General features: G+C 38.2%; 1 protein-coding gene across 22 annotated transcripts in view; it reads right to left on the minus strand.

The window, feature by feature from the left end:
* Window positions 1–17,822, minus strand: part of LOC107274736 (inositol 1,4,5-trisphosphate receptor) — a 37,436-nt gene that overhangs the window by 16,513 nt on the left and 3,101 nt on the right. For 4 of the 22 annotated variants that reach the window (XM_025091882.1, XM_015754182.2, XM_015754180.2 and 1 more), the window contains exons 1-8: window positions 14,301–15,409; window positions 10,411–10,595; window positions 3,558–3,628; window positions 2,963–3,078; window positions 2,169–2,255; window positions 1,014–1,508; window positions 733–871; window positions 22–233 (exon numbers count right to left, since the gene is read on the minus strand). In XM_025091882.1, the coding sequence (XP_024947650.1) occupies window positions 22–233; window positions 733–871; window positions 1,014–1,508; window positions 2,169–2,255; window positions 2,963–3,078; window positions 3,558–3,628; window positions 10,411–10,508 (1,218 nt within the window). In that variant the 5' untranslated portion in view covers window positions 10,509–10,595; window positions 14,301–15,409. Of the gene's footprint in view, window positions 1–21; window positions 234–732; window positions 872–1,013; window positions 1,509–2,168; window positions 2,256–2,962; window positions 3,079–3,557; window positions 3,629–10,410; window positions 10,596–14,300; window positions 15,410–17,822 lie in introns of those variants that run through there. The other 18 variants (XM_015754188.2, XM_015754185.2, XM_015754190.2 and 15 more) reach the window with 14 other exon arrangements.

The raw sequence follows: 17,822 nt of genomic DNA on the forward strand, positions 1-17,822 counted from the left end.
CTTAATGTCAATCGATAGTACCTTGGACATGACAGGTTTTTCGTCATCCTTGTCAATTGGTACACTCGTTGAGTGAACCCATGTATTTGTACATATGTGATGCAGTCTTACGAAAGATGACTGTGGCACTAAACTGTCGCCTCTTGTCAATGTTGTAGGATCCAGTTCGAACAAGGAACTAATTTCGTTGCTGTGTGGAACGGATACTAATCTATACACGGGTCCTGCTGGCTCTGTTGACAGAACAAATAATTATGTAGACACATTGATATTTTGGGAAACCTGTGACATACACATTTAAGAGATGCAATAGCAGTTTACATTGAATGCCTCGTGTGATTAAGAGACAGTAGATCATTTTATCACAGTATAACATAGCATGCATATCGTTATATCAATAAGATACAAAGTATTGATCGAAATGAATTATAAGATGTATGTAAGATGTATGTAAGATGTATGTTTGTGATAGAACAAATAATAATAATTTTTCTTGGTAGAATGTAATTAATATAATAAAATTAATACATTATAATTACAAGAGAATAGTTGCGAGAATAGTAGTACACATAAACATGCAAGGTGTACCGATCCTCAGGATATTTTGATTATACACAAAAACAATGAGGTTACGATAATTTTTCACAAAATTTTTAAATGGAGTCACCTCAAATTCATGGCTTGTGGTTGTGTGTCTAATTAATTAGTCATTAATCATTCCTCATGCCTTACCGCGCTTGCCTTTTATCATTTCACGTGGCTCATCCGTGTCTATTTCAGCAGCCAGATATTGTCCTGTGGCCAAATGCTTAAACCTAAACAACGAATTCCAGTGACCTGCCCCTCCTCTGCAGGGATCGTGTTGGACAACCTGGAAAAAGCATGAGATGTCAAGTCAATACGCAGCATCCTCACTTTTCCACTCTTCTTAGACTAAAGAATGTGCTGATGAGTACATATAAACTTAAGTTGCAATTCATAGCACTGAACTTAAGTAAGTAATTCTAACTGACCTCGACCTCCCATAGAGCTTTACTACTAGTAGCAGCAGTTGCACTTTGTCTACCAGTGGTCCTAAGAAATACGTGTTGCTTTTTCTTGTATTCATCCATCGTCAGGAACTTCTCCTGTTCAGCATGAAAGAGTCGGACCACGTCGCCACCCTTGAGAATCTCTTCCTGATTTTCTCGATGCTCCATGAACAGAGTGACTTTCCACGAGGTCGAAGAGTTCACCACGTTGACCTCCTTGCAACCAGGATTATCGCTAAGCTCGTAATTCGCTGCCACGTGTAATCCTTGCCGTCCTGCGTTCACCGGCTCCATGATGACCTTGTCACCGACGACAACGCTATCGCCGTCGCTTCGCAATTTGTAAAACGGCATTATGTAGAGCCAGGAGCCCTCATTCCCATTAGCGTCCAAGTACACCCTCATGGCATTCTTCTCGAGCAGAGCTGGCAGCCTCTTGTTCACGGTTAAGAATTTATTCGATTTAAGATGTAGCAGCTGGAGCATACAAAGGGCAAAGATATCAGAAAATTATTATCAAAAGAAGTGCAGTATTGTCAAAGGAGTAAATTTAGACTCAGTGTTTGCATACTCGATTGGTATTAAAATATTCTTAATCCAGTTGTATACCACTGTCTGAAATATATTTATACATATGCATTCTGCTTTAATTAAGCATCTTTTGAATATTAACCAGTTAATTCTGTATACAAGTCTGCATCAAAATGTTTATGTATATAACAGCCAAGGAAGGTACGATTCTTATTCCTTATTGAAATTCACCATCAAAGTACCAAAATGGCTCAACTGCTTTCACAAATAATAACATTTAATTGCGCTACGGTGACCACGATACATTTAATTTTCATAAATGTTTTTCAAGTCGCCAGCATTGATTATTCTAAGCAAGCTGCGATATCTCCAAGGAAATAAGTCCTAGACCTGACTTTCGTGTACTTTATAATAATAGATAGTTGTATCAGTTCAACTTGCTAATTAAATGGTTAAGTGATGTTCACGACACATTTCGAAGCGACAACCATAATTTATGGATAGCCGTCGGGGTTTTATAACTAAACCGAGATATTTGTGTCTACTAAAAATACACCAGCTCCTGTGTAGTCTATTTCGAGAAAATTCATTGAAATCACCACCTACCTGAACAACATTTCCATAGGAAACCACTGTGCCAAGGAGTTTCTTGTTCTCGGTATCATTTTGTTTTTTTTCGATTTCGGCTGCGTGCTGCAAAAATCCCAAATAGTTATCAATTTCGTAGCGTCTTTTTAATTATTTTTTTTTATTTCGCCACTGTCCTTCGGAAACAGACGTGACGAATTGTCGATCGAACCAAAAGGCTATTACTATGCAAATTCTTGAGTGACCGTATACCTTACAAGTCGTGTTACTAATTTACTCATCTCTTCTGTATCTTGAATGACGAAGGTCGCGGATAAAAAATTCAACCACGCGCGAAATCATTCCCAATTGTATAAACACGCGTTACGAATTGAGATAATATGAAGGAGAAAGAAAAAAAAATCCGAAGACGAGATAGTTTTTATACCCTCATTGAATATTACTATGATATCATCTAGTGAGTATTTCGACATCAAAATCCATTCTCTCGGTATCTCCCTCTCGTCTCTCATAAATGTTACAACACGGAACATGGTAATATCCCCACGGAAATTACTTTGAAACTCAAAGCGGATGACATGCTATAAATACGCAGTGAAACGACATTCTCCAAAGCTTTCTTGGAAACGTGGAAATAACGGCACTCGTCAATCTCAAGACGTTCCACTATTTTGTTTTTTCAACCACGGAAACTGAAGCTGTGCTATGGAAATCTCTCTCAAGCATCCTCTAACCCGCGAGCTCAGGGAGCAACGACTCTTGTAGACTCTCGTGAGTGAAATTGAAGAAACACTATGATAATTGTGACTTACGTGGAGTCTTTTTAGCAACACTGCATCGGTACTGGAGCTTCCGCTCTGCTTGGCTGCTTTCCAAAATTGCTTCTGTGCGGAATATCGATTCATGGGACATATTTTGAAGAGACAGTCTAAAAAATAAATAAATGAGCCCTTATACGTTAAAACTGAAGTAGAGAGCCCAAAACAGGTATCTACAATGACCAGTTAATTAATTCATCAAGAATCAGTCAAGTGATGCTGCGAGCGCAAAGCCATCAAGAGAATTAAAGATAAAAATCTTCATTTCGATAAATTTACTCATAGACTTTCGAAAATCAATTTGACTTCAGGTGAAAATCTCAGTCAGGAATTCACGCACGATAAATGAACTGATTAATATTTTTATTTCTCTATGATCTCCAAAACTATCATACCATAGAGCTTACAATTAGTTGATTAGACCATAGCTGATTGGGCTTTTCGAAGATATCCACAATTTTTCAATGAAACATGGAAAATTCCTATTGTTACCGTTTGACCCCTCGGGCATGGAGAAACATTCAAAACGGAACACCGACGTCCCGTTAGTTCAATTAACTCTGTGTGAAAGCATTATTCTAGCAATTACCTCGAAATTTTTTAGGAGGATTGGTGAGATCGCCAGCCTCGGGACATACGACACACCTGTCGTCCACCAATCTGTGAAAAAAAAAAGTAACTTAGCCAAACCGTACCTCTCATTGTTCTTCGCGACTAAAATAAATGCTCGATTGACGTATATTCATAAACAAAATTACAAAAGGTAAAACAACGTGATACGGTATCAAGGAAATTTCTGTATCGGACGTTTACATGAAAGACAAGTTTTTCTTTTTAACATAAACCTCAATCATTCGTCACATTAATTAACAAAAGACGAAACTTCAGAGGCGTCTGGAAGATTTATTTGTTTATTCGTTACATTCTTTCCTCGTAAGTAACAGACCAGTTGCGTCAGTAGTGTCGTTAAAAATCCACCGGTCCAAATAAGCAAAGGTCTCGGAGATCTTGCGACCAAAAAATGAAGTAGGTCAAAGGGTCTAGCCCCGTCACGTCTCTTCAACGGAAGAACCATATGCAATAACAAAACAAAATCACGTACAATACAATTCTTGGGAAATATCAGAGCGGTGGTTACCACAATGATTAAGAAAAGAGCAGCAAATTGAACCGGTTCACGTTATTTTTGAATAGGTCTTCAGTCCCGTTGCAACTACTCCGACAACAAGCGATTACTTTAATAGCGCCCCGATACGTATAAGGGGCTGATTACGCCATCGAGCATTCGGCGCCTTTTGTCGTCTGTGTACCCGATTTAGTAAGCTTCTGCTAAATATGGTACAGGTGATACGTATATGGATCGATATTAGGGCAGGCCATGTTTTGCCCGGGGCTCTCTAAGAGCGTATGGAAACGCGTTATCCGTTTCGTCAACTAAATATAGAAAGCGTGGAGGATCGCAACATCCTTTGGCTTTCGGACAATAATAATATTTGTATTATCTCGACGGTCCTGGAGCTATTCTCGCTTTCCAAATTTTTAAGAACCCTCTCTTTCCTCTAAACCAACCAACGGTTCCAGTAAGGTGACAGCTTTAAACATGTACTATATAATCTCAGTGGGATTCGAAAAAACATTCCAGATGAGATAAAATTACAAAGATATTTTAATCTGAACGTGAAACAACATATGAAAATTTCTCACATACGTTACGAACAATAAAACTTTTTTTAAACCTATTCTCTGAAGATTGCTGTACTACAGACTCTGAACTCTCTATCGATAAATATGTGATGTGCATGCCTACCAAATTGTAAGGGCAAACCTATTTATTTTTGGATTCGTATAAAAAAAAACGTCCGCATATTAAAAATTTGCGTAGATCCGTTGTCAGTATTCGCGAATGTGAGACGTTTTTCAAACACGTGGCGCAGGCGTCGCGACGCCCTGCTCCGTGAAATATGTTCGTTCATCGTTTCGCCGTGAATTGTGAAAAAAAAAAAAATTGACAGGTCTCTATGCACCATATGAGTATACTTGACTCTGACGACAGGTTAATGAACGAGGACTGTCGAGTCTCACGCATCTAATCGGCTATAAGTAAGTCAAGGTGGTATATTAATGAAAACGAAGTTTTGCATTAATAAAATTTTATTCCGAATTACGGATAAGTAAGAGTTCATCCCATGTGCGCAAAAAATCTGAAAGATACGAAAGAATGCATTGGAGGTTTTTCTTCATTCCTTACTTGAATCAGCTATTGGTAATGAAACAATTGTTCGACGATTGAAAAATAAATTATTCTTTGGAGTACTTGCAATCATCATATATGTATATAAATGTATATATTTCATGCGAATGATTCGTAAACCTTATTCGAAACTGCACGAGTGACAAGAACGCTCTACGCTTTTCCTACGCTCGCACCATGGCTCGATTAACCGGAAGGAATGATTTGAATAATACGATATTCTCCTGCAGATTGGGACATCCTGTATACCGGCCTGCACGGCGAACAGTCTCTATAGCATCGACCCGTTGTTCCACGTTAGTTTCATATTTAACCAGTTCTCACAAACGATGCTAGCCCATGTAGACACAAGGTTTTTCAATGGTTAAACGTCACTATAAGATCAACGCGGTTATGATTTGTCGACTGGTAACTAGAGAAAATTAGCTTCACCTGATTCGATAATAGAATTAACTTTAGACTTTCAGCCATTAGTCCTAAGCTGCTTAGCGAAGTCGAAGGTTGACAAAGGGTGTCATAGTAAAGACCGTGAAGAAGCTCGAGAGTTAAAATTTAAATTTTCCAAAATCAATACATCACAAACAAGTCGCATGAAAAAAGATGAAAAATAACGAAATTCGGTCACTTTTTTTTCAATTTTTTACAACAAAAAAAAATCATTTAAAAACTAATCTCAACTGTCCCCTTTCTATCGATATACATATACTATACATATATCATATATCCGCTATGAATTCTTCGCAATACCAAACGCTTACAGTATCACAGAAACATTCTTTCCCAACGTCGTATCTGTTTCACGCAACAAGCAATAAAAAACAAAAATTACCAATATTCGCTGCAACTCTAAAACAATATCAACCAAGTGATAGCAAGAGCTTCGTACCCTCCATAACTCGCAACTAGTACAAGCCGTGCTAATTAGCGAACTGCTCGCTCGGAGCTTTCATCAGGGCCTGTACGAATTACGCCATTAGCGCGTCCGTCCGAATCCTATACTCTGATAACAAAAGGCGCCGCACACGAGCCTACAAAGTAACCCACGTAGAGACAATGCAATTGTTCTACCTTGGATAGAACAATAAGACCCGTCGACGACGGAATTCTCGTACCGTTTAAATTAGCGTCGAACCGATACGCCAACCGAATAACGTCCAGCGTAGCGACAGTCGAGTTTGGAGTATATTGAATTTACGAGTTGATCGTGGCGGCTAGATAAATAGAAGGGAGACGCGAAAAGGGAGGCAGGAGTGATGCAAAGAAAAACCGATACGTTATTTCTAGAGCGTCTCTCGCACCACCGACGGCAACTGATTTATAACGAGAAAGGAGCCCTTGGAAAATTGTCATACGTACAAGATGCCGGAAATAGAGCGGAAGGAAATAATCCGAGCGTGTACCTCCTCTTCCCCGATCGGGCACGGGAAATGCTAATAAATGGATTTGTCGCCCAGGCATAATAATATTCATTATACGCAATAAATACGCATACGTATTGCATACGCGTTGGATATGATGCTCGTATGCAAACAATAACGGCAACAATTTACATGCCGTGCTTTATGCATAAAAAGAAATCTGACATCGGCAAAGGAAATTACAACGTTTCGCGAATGTGGAGCAGCGCCACATGGCGGATGTATAAATAATAATTCCCGAAATACCTTTCGAATCGTCTCGAAGCCAACGTGAAATTCGAACTCTATATGAAATCGTATGCATATAGCGAGTCCGTCGCGATTGTTTGTGTACTTCGTCATACGAAGTAAAAAAAGAAAAAGGTACCATATGGGCTGCGGTAATCGCCGGCCAAGTAGCCTTATCCGAAGTCCCATTCACATCCACGGCTGTGGTTTCAGTATACAAAGTGTACCTGACCCGTTTGACGTATTCGGAAGGAACCAATAAAAAAAATTACCAGTGAAGCTCGCAGCTGCTACTGTGACGGAACAAGTAAATAGAAAATCAGCCGAGATTCCTTCGCTATCGTGAAACAAAATAATGCCGAAGAGGCAACGAGAATATCTGTTTATTTACTTATGAATTTATTCGCGCGCGCCGGACGCAAATTTCAAAACGCGAACTTTCTTCCTCACGTGACTGAATAGCTGGGAAATTGAATAAAACAGTTGAACTGCTTCTGTATACGAATACCAATGCTCGTCGCTCGCGTTAACACGCGTCGATTAAGGAAACAGAAAAAAAAAGCGCAGCATCTAAATAGCCCGAAGTGGTCTTATCTGAGGAGAGCTCCCATTCACGCTCTTGAATGCCGTCTTGGTAGGCAAAGCGTGTCCGACCTATTTTCGCGTCGAAAAGCAATATACAAAGGCAGTAAGACGTGGAGTGCTCCATTAATAGTTCAGACCGAAAGAAAGTCTTGTCAAGACGTTTCCCCTTTGACTTGAGTTATCCCGAAATTTGTCGACATCTACGCGGCCTGAGAGACGCGTGAAAAGATTGTATATACGGAAACTGGTAGGAGTAAACGTTCGAAATAATAATAATATTGCGAAACCGTGAGAACGTAATAAATAAGTATAATAAATACAGGCAATTTCTTATTATTAAAATTTGGATTACAAATGCATACCGTATACGAAATATGACGGTGGCGGTTGGCAGGCGTAAAGTCATGATTATTAAATCAAGATAAAAACCGAAATACATTAATCGTATGTATCGCCTTGAATTTAAAAAAAAAAGTGTCCATTACTTCCACCGTGATTATCCAATTGGATGTTCCTCGTGTACTATATGCAAATTGAATAGAACCTCTTATGTACCGGTATATGCTAATAGAACCCGGTTGAAAAGTAGAAATAGCTCGTACATATATATGTGTACACAACGAATTTGGCTGTTTCTGCAAGAGTCACCGTACCGCGATAATCAAAGCTTTCTTCATTGAATACCAGTCGTACTTGCGACCATACGAACGCGCGCTAACGTTCCTCCCTCATTACTATGGACAATTGCACGAAACAAGCTTCGTCGTAATCTAATGCTCGTACCTTACGCGTGTATCAACCCTGTTATTATATTACGTTGAAGTTAACCCAGCTCGCGCGCCATAAAGCCGTCTATGCAGTCTTCATTGCGTCATCGTATTACGAACGTAACGAGCACGTCGTCGTAATAATACCGGCCATAAAATCTTAAAACAAAGTAAATAACGTGTCTCGGCTGTTGTAACGTGTTACCGGAACAATGCAGGCAAAACGCAGGGAGTCGACTAATGGAAGATATAATCGTCGTCGAAATATCACAGCAACCATAGTATACGTACATATAAGATAAATTCGAATCGATAAGATGGAATTAATTATAACCCTGAAACCCTGAGATTTATAAACAGATCACCGCCTTCTTAACCGCTGGACCAGTCCATCAGAGCACGACAATTCGCGTTAAACTTGCCAGAGTCTCCCCTACATAGTGATACCCTTTCAGATGCTGAGGTAACACGCGTTGATTAACAGGGTGTATCGTAAAGGGAGCACCTTATAAATTATCCGCCTTGCTCTTCGCTATCGGGGCCTACATAATAAGTCCATGGGTGCATACCGTAACGAGGCATAAGGCGGCGCTGTAAAAATACGTCAGAGCTCCATGCGGGTCTGGCCGCGTTGAGTTATTTGCCGTGAGCTCTAGGAAATTGATGCAACCTACTTTTATCATAGAAACCGGTAACGAGAAGCGGCAATTATTTTACACCCGTCACATATCCGTGCCTCCCTTGTATATACGTCTCGCAGGACTGGTCTCTTAGTGGTGCATAAGACGCCAAGAGCAAATACAGCTGTCGCCGAGCGACTGAATAGACGAGCGGCACGTTACATCTGCGCGCGAGATAGAAACAAGTAAAAAGTTGTTCGAATTCTGATACAAAAAAAAAAGGCAGAGAAGGAAGCGCTGTGAGAATCTACGAGCGTGGGATACGAATATTTTTCACTCAATTTCATCTCTGATCCACGTGGTCACCCGTTATATGTATTCTAATATCAGACACCTCCGGTACCTGTCTTATAGCGAAGTTCAACGTGAGGATCATTACCTACGATTATTCAGATGTGTAGTCAGACAGTAATTAACAGCAAATACAGTGACTATGTATATATCTATGACAATCTCTCGACGATCGTTGTTATAAGACATTGAGAGGCAGGATCGTTGTTAATAATTTTTGAAAAAAAAAATGTCATTAAAAACTAGCGTGACGAGTACGTGACAATTCGTAGCCAAGTTATACACGAGGCCGTCGTGTCTCCAGGTGAGAAAACCTTGAGCCGAAGATGTAAGTAACGTGTGAATGTCGCGTGTCGATAAGCATCTGAGGTCGCCGTAGGTAAACGTACACGCGTGAATGGACTAGCCATACGTCTTTACTCTATTGAACGAACCAAGCTGAAGGTGTTGAGGTAGGCTCGAAAGCTTCACGGTCGATCCGTTCGGTATTCCATACGGATCCTCGGAGCGTTATTGATTTCGTGAAGCTAACGCCAAGGGGCTATATCGACGTTAAATTAACTTTCAGCTTCGTACTGACATCCGGTTAACGCTGGCGACAGATAGTCACTCTCGTGTGGGATAAGTGAGTGTAGAATTTCAGCGATGATAATTGCTGAATTTTCATCAGTCGACCTCGGGATTGGCTGGCGATTACAGACGGTGTTTGTATATGCATTGTTAAAATGGGAAATAGGATGCTTGTCAAATATAATGCTATTAATACACGCCACCTTATGTAATTGTATACGTACTTGATTAACGTGAAATTTAAGTAAGTAAATACGTAGAAATAGCTCTGTTAATAGAATATCCATTCGAGACGGTAATAATGCCGTGTTTTGGAATTTACTTCGTTCGCATCCTATTCTATACGTTTACTCACGTATCCGAGGCATTTGTCGAGAGTGTATGGTTATTCACGTATTTATTTTCGCAAGAAGACGATCGCTTAGTTTTTTTCAAGGAATTTTCCACTGAGCTTCATTCTTACGAATATTTATTGTATATCAGTGTGATCGAGCGACGTTCCCGGAATTGTTGATTGGAACGAAGATTATTTCGACACGGGGTATAGCGATGTAAGTAAAATTGATCCTTGTTAAAACAAAAAAGGCTTTCGTTTCTAGATTGAGACGTTGCTAAACGTAATTAATCAATTATTGATCGATGCAATGTTTACCCCAAGGTCGAGAGAAATCCAGAGACATTTCCCTCGGCGTAGAGGCTGACGATGTCGCCAAGGTGAAGGAAACTCGCCGAACCCAAAATTTCCCCCATCTTGATAGAATTCACGTCCTTCTTCGGCTACTCGTATCAAGGACCCGCAGTTGGCCCCTTACTGAATTAAGCTCGTCATGGCTCCGACTGTAAATTAAAAATTAGGAGTGTCAGAAAAATTCCAAAAAAAAATATAAAATCGCCAAGTACCAATAGCCATTCAATGGATAGATGGATGATCCATTGTTAACGTAAGGTGAAATTTCACACTGACAACAATGTCGAATTTACGAGTATCGAACGTCGAGGAAGTTTCGTGAGGAAAAACAAAGCATAACGGTTACTTCCACTGTGGTTAAGGTATGCGCATAAATTGTATAGAATCGTATAGTCATGTACACAAATTTATTGAAGCTGTAACAATCACGCGTTACTCGTTTTGCACATAAATTATGTACACTAATAAAATTATGGCATCCATCAATAGATAAATCTTTGTTGTTATTTATTATTAGTTGAACAGTTCTTAAAAAAAAAAATTTGAAAATTTTACATAAAAAAGATTGTCAAGGTTCCAGTAAAATATACTAACCGTTACCATACGTATCTTAGATTAAGTCACTAGACGGAGGCGATAATGACAGGATTGCGTTCAAAATTAAATTGCCCCTTAACCTTTATGCGAATGTATATATCGGGTGGTGTATTATTAGGATTCGCTTTATGAGAAAAATCAATAGGCTGCTTTCAAAATCGGACAACATATATAAACAGGATGGAACAGTTTGCGGAAAAATATTAATATGTTAATTGTACGTTTTACTCCATTAGCAAATCATACATAATCAAACTGATCAATTCTAATATAAACCAAAAAAAACTTTGACTCTTATTAGCTAAACTAAATCCAAAGTTTCTTGTTGAATCATATATCGATTTTTCAGGTAAACATTATTATACGCAATTCGTAAAAGCTCTTATCAATAATAAATTCGTTGAGCTCCCTTATTTGTACACGTTATATATTGTATTGAAAGTCAAGCCGATACTACAAACCAACCAGCAATGTCAACTGCAATGTACACCGTATAATAAGTCATACATGTACACATGCATGCGTGGCTGGTTGTCAGATTAATGCGAAACACGTGATTTCAGATTGGCATTAACTAACGTTGAATTAGCACTGTACGATGAACCAACATATCATCGAACTGTTTCATTTTAAAAATATCCCGTCAAATATTTCATAATGATTACAACGTTCAAAATTATCTTGTCGCAATGTTTTTTACAAAATAAGTAAAACCCGAGTTTCTCCACTAGCCTTGTCGGCTCAGTGCACCAGGTCTAGCAGACCAAGTAGCACATACGAAAAACGAGTTTTGCACTTGATACATAAAGGTGTTTCCACAATGTTGACCTCGGCGATAGATCAGCTTCTTGTTTTATCTGTAGCTGATTCAAGCAAGTGTACATAGGGCTTATGTATACGAACGGGAAGAATAAGTATATAGACTTCTATGTATCCAACCCTGTTTGTGTATACAGATAGCGGGTGATAGTGGGTAACGCAAACGTTCTATTCAAATCGTGTTATCCCGCAGACAAAACTATTAGCTCGGAAAGGATTACGGATTTATATAGGTTTAATCGTCTCGTGAAAAAATAACTAGAGTCATAGGGGAGATTACTGGGGAAAAATATATTAATTAAATATTATAAAACCTCGATTAAGATGTCATTGACCATTTCAGTATTTTGATAAAATAAATAAAATTTATTGGTCCTTCTTCCTATTTTGGTATAAATAAATATTTCCTAAAACGAGGGTATAATTGTTTCCCGAATACCTTGAAATTTCGTCACACCTCGTCTGCTAGGAAATAGGCACGTTAGTAGCCCCTTACTATAAGTAAACCATTAAGATCGATCGATTCTAGATATAATTTAATATCACGCAAGGATATATAGATATAAACCTCGCAGAAAATGAAAATAACGAAATATTAATATATCTCAGGTAAATCTTTTGTCGAGTACTATCATTTGTTCCCTTAAACCCTATATCCTCTTGTGCACGCAAGAGGAATAAATCAAGATTATATATATGTATACCAGAGAGATTTGGCCAAGTTCCAAAAAACAATAATGTGGCGTGAATGAGGTAAATGTCCAAGAGGCATTTCCGGTACTCAATCGTGATTACGGCTTAAAACGTTGTACGCTGCTGAACAGTGTTTTTTCTAGATTTATCCAGAAATTCAGAAAGGGGAAAATCAAATAAGAATATAGATAGCTGTAATGACAGATACGTGGCTCGAGAGGCCACCCATGAAATATAAATGGACAGTTAATTGAGAAGGAGAACGTTCGTGTACTCGAACAGGGACTAGTAGACATCTTGCCGTATAAGTTTGCAATTTATATTTATAGCGCTGCTATATTACAATACGAAAACAGTGCACAGATGTTTATTTCGCAATGCGCATCACGCATCGTCCAATAATCGTCAATTGAGTACCAATATGGTATAACAAGAACGCTTCGTGTTATAAGTATGAAATCTTGTCCTCGATATCGCAACTACATTTATGCTATTTTACACCGCTAGACGATACGTTTAGACATTTTATTTATGCGACAGATATACGTATTATAATAAAATGTTGCAATTAATAATAAACAATAAAAAGTCTGAAGTTTCGATTGATTCCTTTTTTTTGTTTACATAGATAATCAATTTTATCATTCGCTTAGTCATTTCCGCATAGAAAGGTGAAGAAACTATAAATTACCGTCAGATGCCGCCATTAACCCTTAAAGATATATATTCTAATGGACTCGAATTAATTAATCATTCTATTCTATGAATATATAAGCGATATGGTGAATTTATAGAAGTATGCTACATGGTGGAGTACTTTAATCCAAGATATATCTACGTAAGTCTATAAGGAACGCTACGAACGTGCTGTTATATTAAACTTCACTTAGGAATGCCACTTCCGCTGTTGGCTGCCATTATCGTTTATTAATGTTCCCTAATCATTCACAGTAATAAATCATTCTCTGATCCAGCGTTGTACGATATTGAATTTTTTATATTTTACGAGACTTGTGATTTTTATCTAATTGTTTACTTGACAAATCAAATTTCAAATAATATGATTTCGTATGATTAGAAAAATATCATTTGAGAACCTCTGCTTTGAGCTTTGATGAAGTCGTAAGTGACATCTAAAAAGGTCCAAGACCCTGTCGAAGCAAACAGCCGACCGATAACCAGATCTATCAACTAAACGCGCGTAATGCTTAGACACTGTTGATCTGTTTAAGCTGAGCCATGTAACACATCACTGACACAGATATTCACAAGCAATTAAAATGCCGAGGACAATTTTAAGAATGAATATTAATTCTTGCCACGATTCAAGAAATAATCTTTAAAAAGCTCAGAGCTTCGGCTTGTTGCAAGAAAAAATGAAGAAAAAGGAATAGAGAATCAAAATAGCGTTTCGTTCCTCTGGTATATCTTATTCATACACAGTATTCCTTTGCTTACCATAGCCTTGAGAATTCAAAACTTTTAACGTCCTTTTATCCTTAGATAAAATTCTGTCACTGTTAGGAATATTAATGTATTACAAATTTTAATTTATGTGTAATTCATTAAGGTAATAGACTTGCTTCTGTATCTCTGCAAGGTTTCAAGGGATTTGAGGAAACTGCAGTTCCACAAGATTGACTTGAGAATAAATAAATATGTCAGGTAAAACAAGAAACCTGTACTTTGCACGGAATAATCATTAACGTGAATAAAAGAAAAGAAAAAAGATTGTGTATACTCACATCCTCGACACTGAGCTCCGGTATTGAATATTGTTCACGCACCAACAATCGTCGACGATTTTACAATAACTACCCGATAGTTTTCAGATATATTTAACTAATCTCTCCAGAGAACACATGAATCGTAAGGAATTCCCGACTCCTTTTCCTTTCGATTTATTCGATACGAAGTCACCGTGTCACACGAACGTACAGTGCGGTTTGTCAGCCACGACTATAAACTCAAGACAGTTCGACCGTGCGCCACTTCGATCACAGGGAAAAAAACTCACTGTTTCAAGTACACCCTTTCGTACATCCTTTTTTGTTAACAATCCACTATCTTTCTCTAACCCGGTGTATTTTAACGACTCCCGGATACTTGTTATGCTACACTCCAAACCAAGTAAAGAGAACGCAATCGGTACACAAGCAATGCTATTCTGACCGCACGGTGGTTCTGACACGACTGCCGACGGAACTCTACATATGGCAGAGAGTGTACCGGATAATCGGTAGGCTACAGTGCGTTCCAGAATACTCCGCTGAACCTTTCAGTGAATTGATCAAGCACAAGTGTATTGGTAATGTGAAAACCGCCGACTTATTGGACACAGAAGTTATCAAATCTTTCAAATAAATATATTAGCGTTTGATAGTACAGATTTTTTGTTGTATTTATTAAGAACTCAATGCAAAATCATATTAAGTTTTATAAGATTAGGCACTCGTGTCTAACCGATATTAAATTATTCTTGGCTACAGGCGGTAGGATTCTAATGTAGTATTTCAATTCCCACACTGCAGTTGCTAGGTAATTTCTTCTTTGGCTTTCGCTGCGTTCCCTACTGGAGAGAAGTGGAACGCGGTGGAATTGCTTTCGATCGTAAAATGTCACAGGGTATATGGAACAGCGGAACAGTGCGCGCGCATGTGATGGTTCCGCGGGTATTACAGAGTTCGTTTGGTAAGTTATTAATTAGACACTGTTCGGAATTTTACTGATAGAGGGTATCATGTGCGCCAAATAGAAAAATCGGTCGGCCGTCGGTATTATTAAGATTGACGTTGGACAAACGTAAATTCTTTTTTTAAGTTGAAAGATTAAGGAAAAGATCCGACGTATTGTTTTACATACGGGAGACGTATATTGATATTGATATATTCCAATTCGGATTGCAACAAGGAATGTTAGAGATGGATGACAGCCTTGAATGGCTTGTTTGATACATGGTGGGAAACTTGAAAGTTCAGTTTCTACAAAGCGTACTAAATGGAAATAACCCAAACTTACTAGTCGTATTCAAACATTTCAAAAATTTGTAACACTTTTGGTATTTTCTAGGGAGTTAGTACAAGTACATAAGTGATTCTCGGCGTTCTTGTGCTTTTTTCTAATCTCAGTCGTGTCAATAAACTGTCCCCACTGTGGTTATAAAATTCGTTTGTATACCGTTAATTAGTTCCAGCATTTTCTAATTTCCTGTTAATCATTTTTAGTGGGCCTTGTCGTGTTACGAGGAGACGCAGTAAATGAAGAAGTCGAGAGAAGTAAATTATTTTTGTTTTATTGTACCAAAAAATTGCATCTCGTCCAATCATTGATTCAATATAATATATTTATCATTTATATTTGTTATATTTCATTTATAATAAATATTTATAATAGTGTAGTGTTCATTCTTCTTGTTGTTGATTTCATTATTGTGTTTTGCCATAAAAACGTGGAATCGTCGTAGTTGTAATCGTCACTAAGCTACCTAAGTGACAGCATCATTAAAAACGTTCCGTGGTAATGTCTCTATGTAAATATTAATAACTTGTCCGTAAATCGGCACATACGGTTAACACGTCATGTTGAAATTGCAACTGTGAAAAACGTCCGTATTGAATTTTCTCAAGCGCAGAAGATCGAAAAAAAAATAGACGTCGCCATTCACCCATAATTATAAAGATCCAACTGGCCACCACTGTTGGTTAATTTCAATCTGTCTCTGGCATACGTGAATTAATCGATTCGGCAACAAATAGAATTACCGCACTCGCCGTTCGGTGTATTACGAAAATTTCGAATTCGCAAAAAGCATTTCAATTTCAACTCATTGCAATTAAAGAATGTGACAACAACAATATACTGCGAATAAATTGATTGTTAGGTGATCGATAAGAATCCTACGTATGCCAATATACAAGCATGTATGTAAACGACACGCGTAATATAGCAGATCCAACAATATCAAATATAACAAATATTTTCGAAAGATGTAGGTTCGATTATAAAAGGAACCCAAAACCACAGGATATTACGTAGCTATTGAATCAAAACGTTCAAACCGTAAGGACGTTAACATCTGCTATTGTTACTCCCGTACCACGAAACGAAATTAGACCCAAAGATAAATAATCTGTTTTGTATATAATATTTTATGAAAAAATTATTTTTGCATTTCATATTAATCCATTCTCTCCCGATTCCAAAAATCAAGGATTCGTTACGACGGCGAACATAATTATAAATACACAATCAGTTTCGTGGTAAGGCATTTTGAGAACGGTCCGGATGCCAAGATCGTCGTCGTTATTACTGCGACGTCAGATACAACATAATTTTCTGATTAACGACGCTATCGGTATTATTCAATGTGGGTTAAAATGAAACATTCCGATATCCATTTGGTACTTCGACAGACAGGTTATTCTTTATCGCGACAAATCATTTGTCCAGTCACGTGAAAGTACAACGACGCTCGACATCCGTCACTCGGCTGATCCTACAACACTGTTCATTAGTACTGTTAATTAACACTTACGTACAAACTATCCTAGCACAGGGATTGTAGGTACAATGCCCTTTTACCAAGTCCTAGCGGAACAACATTGGCACGTTGACACGAAACGAAACTCGATAGTAAACGTTAATTGCGAACATGTAAGTGACTAGTATCGTTAGTCAAGATAAACATTGCTGAATGGACTGTACCCGAAGATACAACTTTACCCATGAAGACCATTCCACAATCAGGATATACATTTCCATGGGTTTTATTTTCTACGGTGTCGAAAGACCATAGATGCCAAGAAAGCACCTCGCAGACAAAGAGTACAGATGACTCTTTAAAGAGACTGGATAATATTTTCTATGTTCACAGAAAATTGTCAATAAAACAGTGCCCGATTAAGCCGACGATAAGTGTCGTGACTCGAGGTTATGTCTGTAAATGAAAAATGGGACTAGGAATTCGTTCGACTCTGTGCGCTATTGGCCGCCAGTAAAACGTAGCAAAAGATACCACTGTACTCAACGCGATTCCCCAACAATTCGAAACTACGCTTTCAAATATAATTTCCATTTATAAAATGTAGTTGTTATCACTTATCTTCGAAACTTATGCACTACGTAAGAAGCCTAATGAGTGCTCTTAACGCATCACTGATAAACGCGATGTTTTATTTTGTCTTCGCGTTTCTGCTCTCATTTCTATTCTTCATCCAAGCGCACATCAACAATTATATTTCATATGCGCCACGTTCTTTCGTCCCGCG

This window comes from Cephus cinctus, unplaced genomic scaffold (genome assembly GCF_000341935.2).
Source record: "Cephus cinctus unplaced genomic scaffold, Ccin1 Ccin1_scaffold0101, whole genome shotgun sequence".
NCBI lineage: Eukaryota > Metazoa > Arthropoda > Insecta > Hymenoptera > Cephidae > Cephus > Cephus cinctus.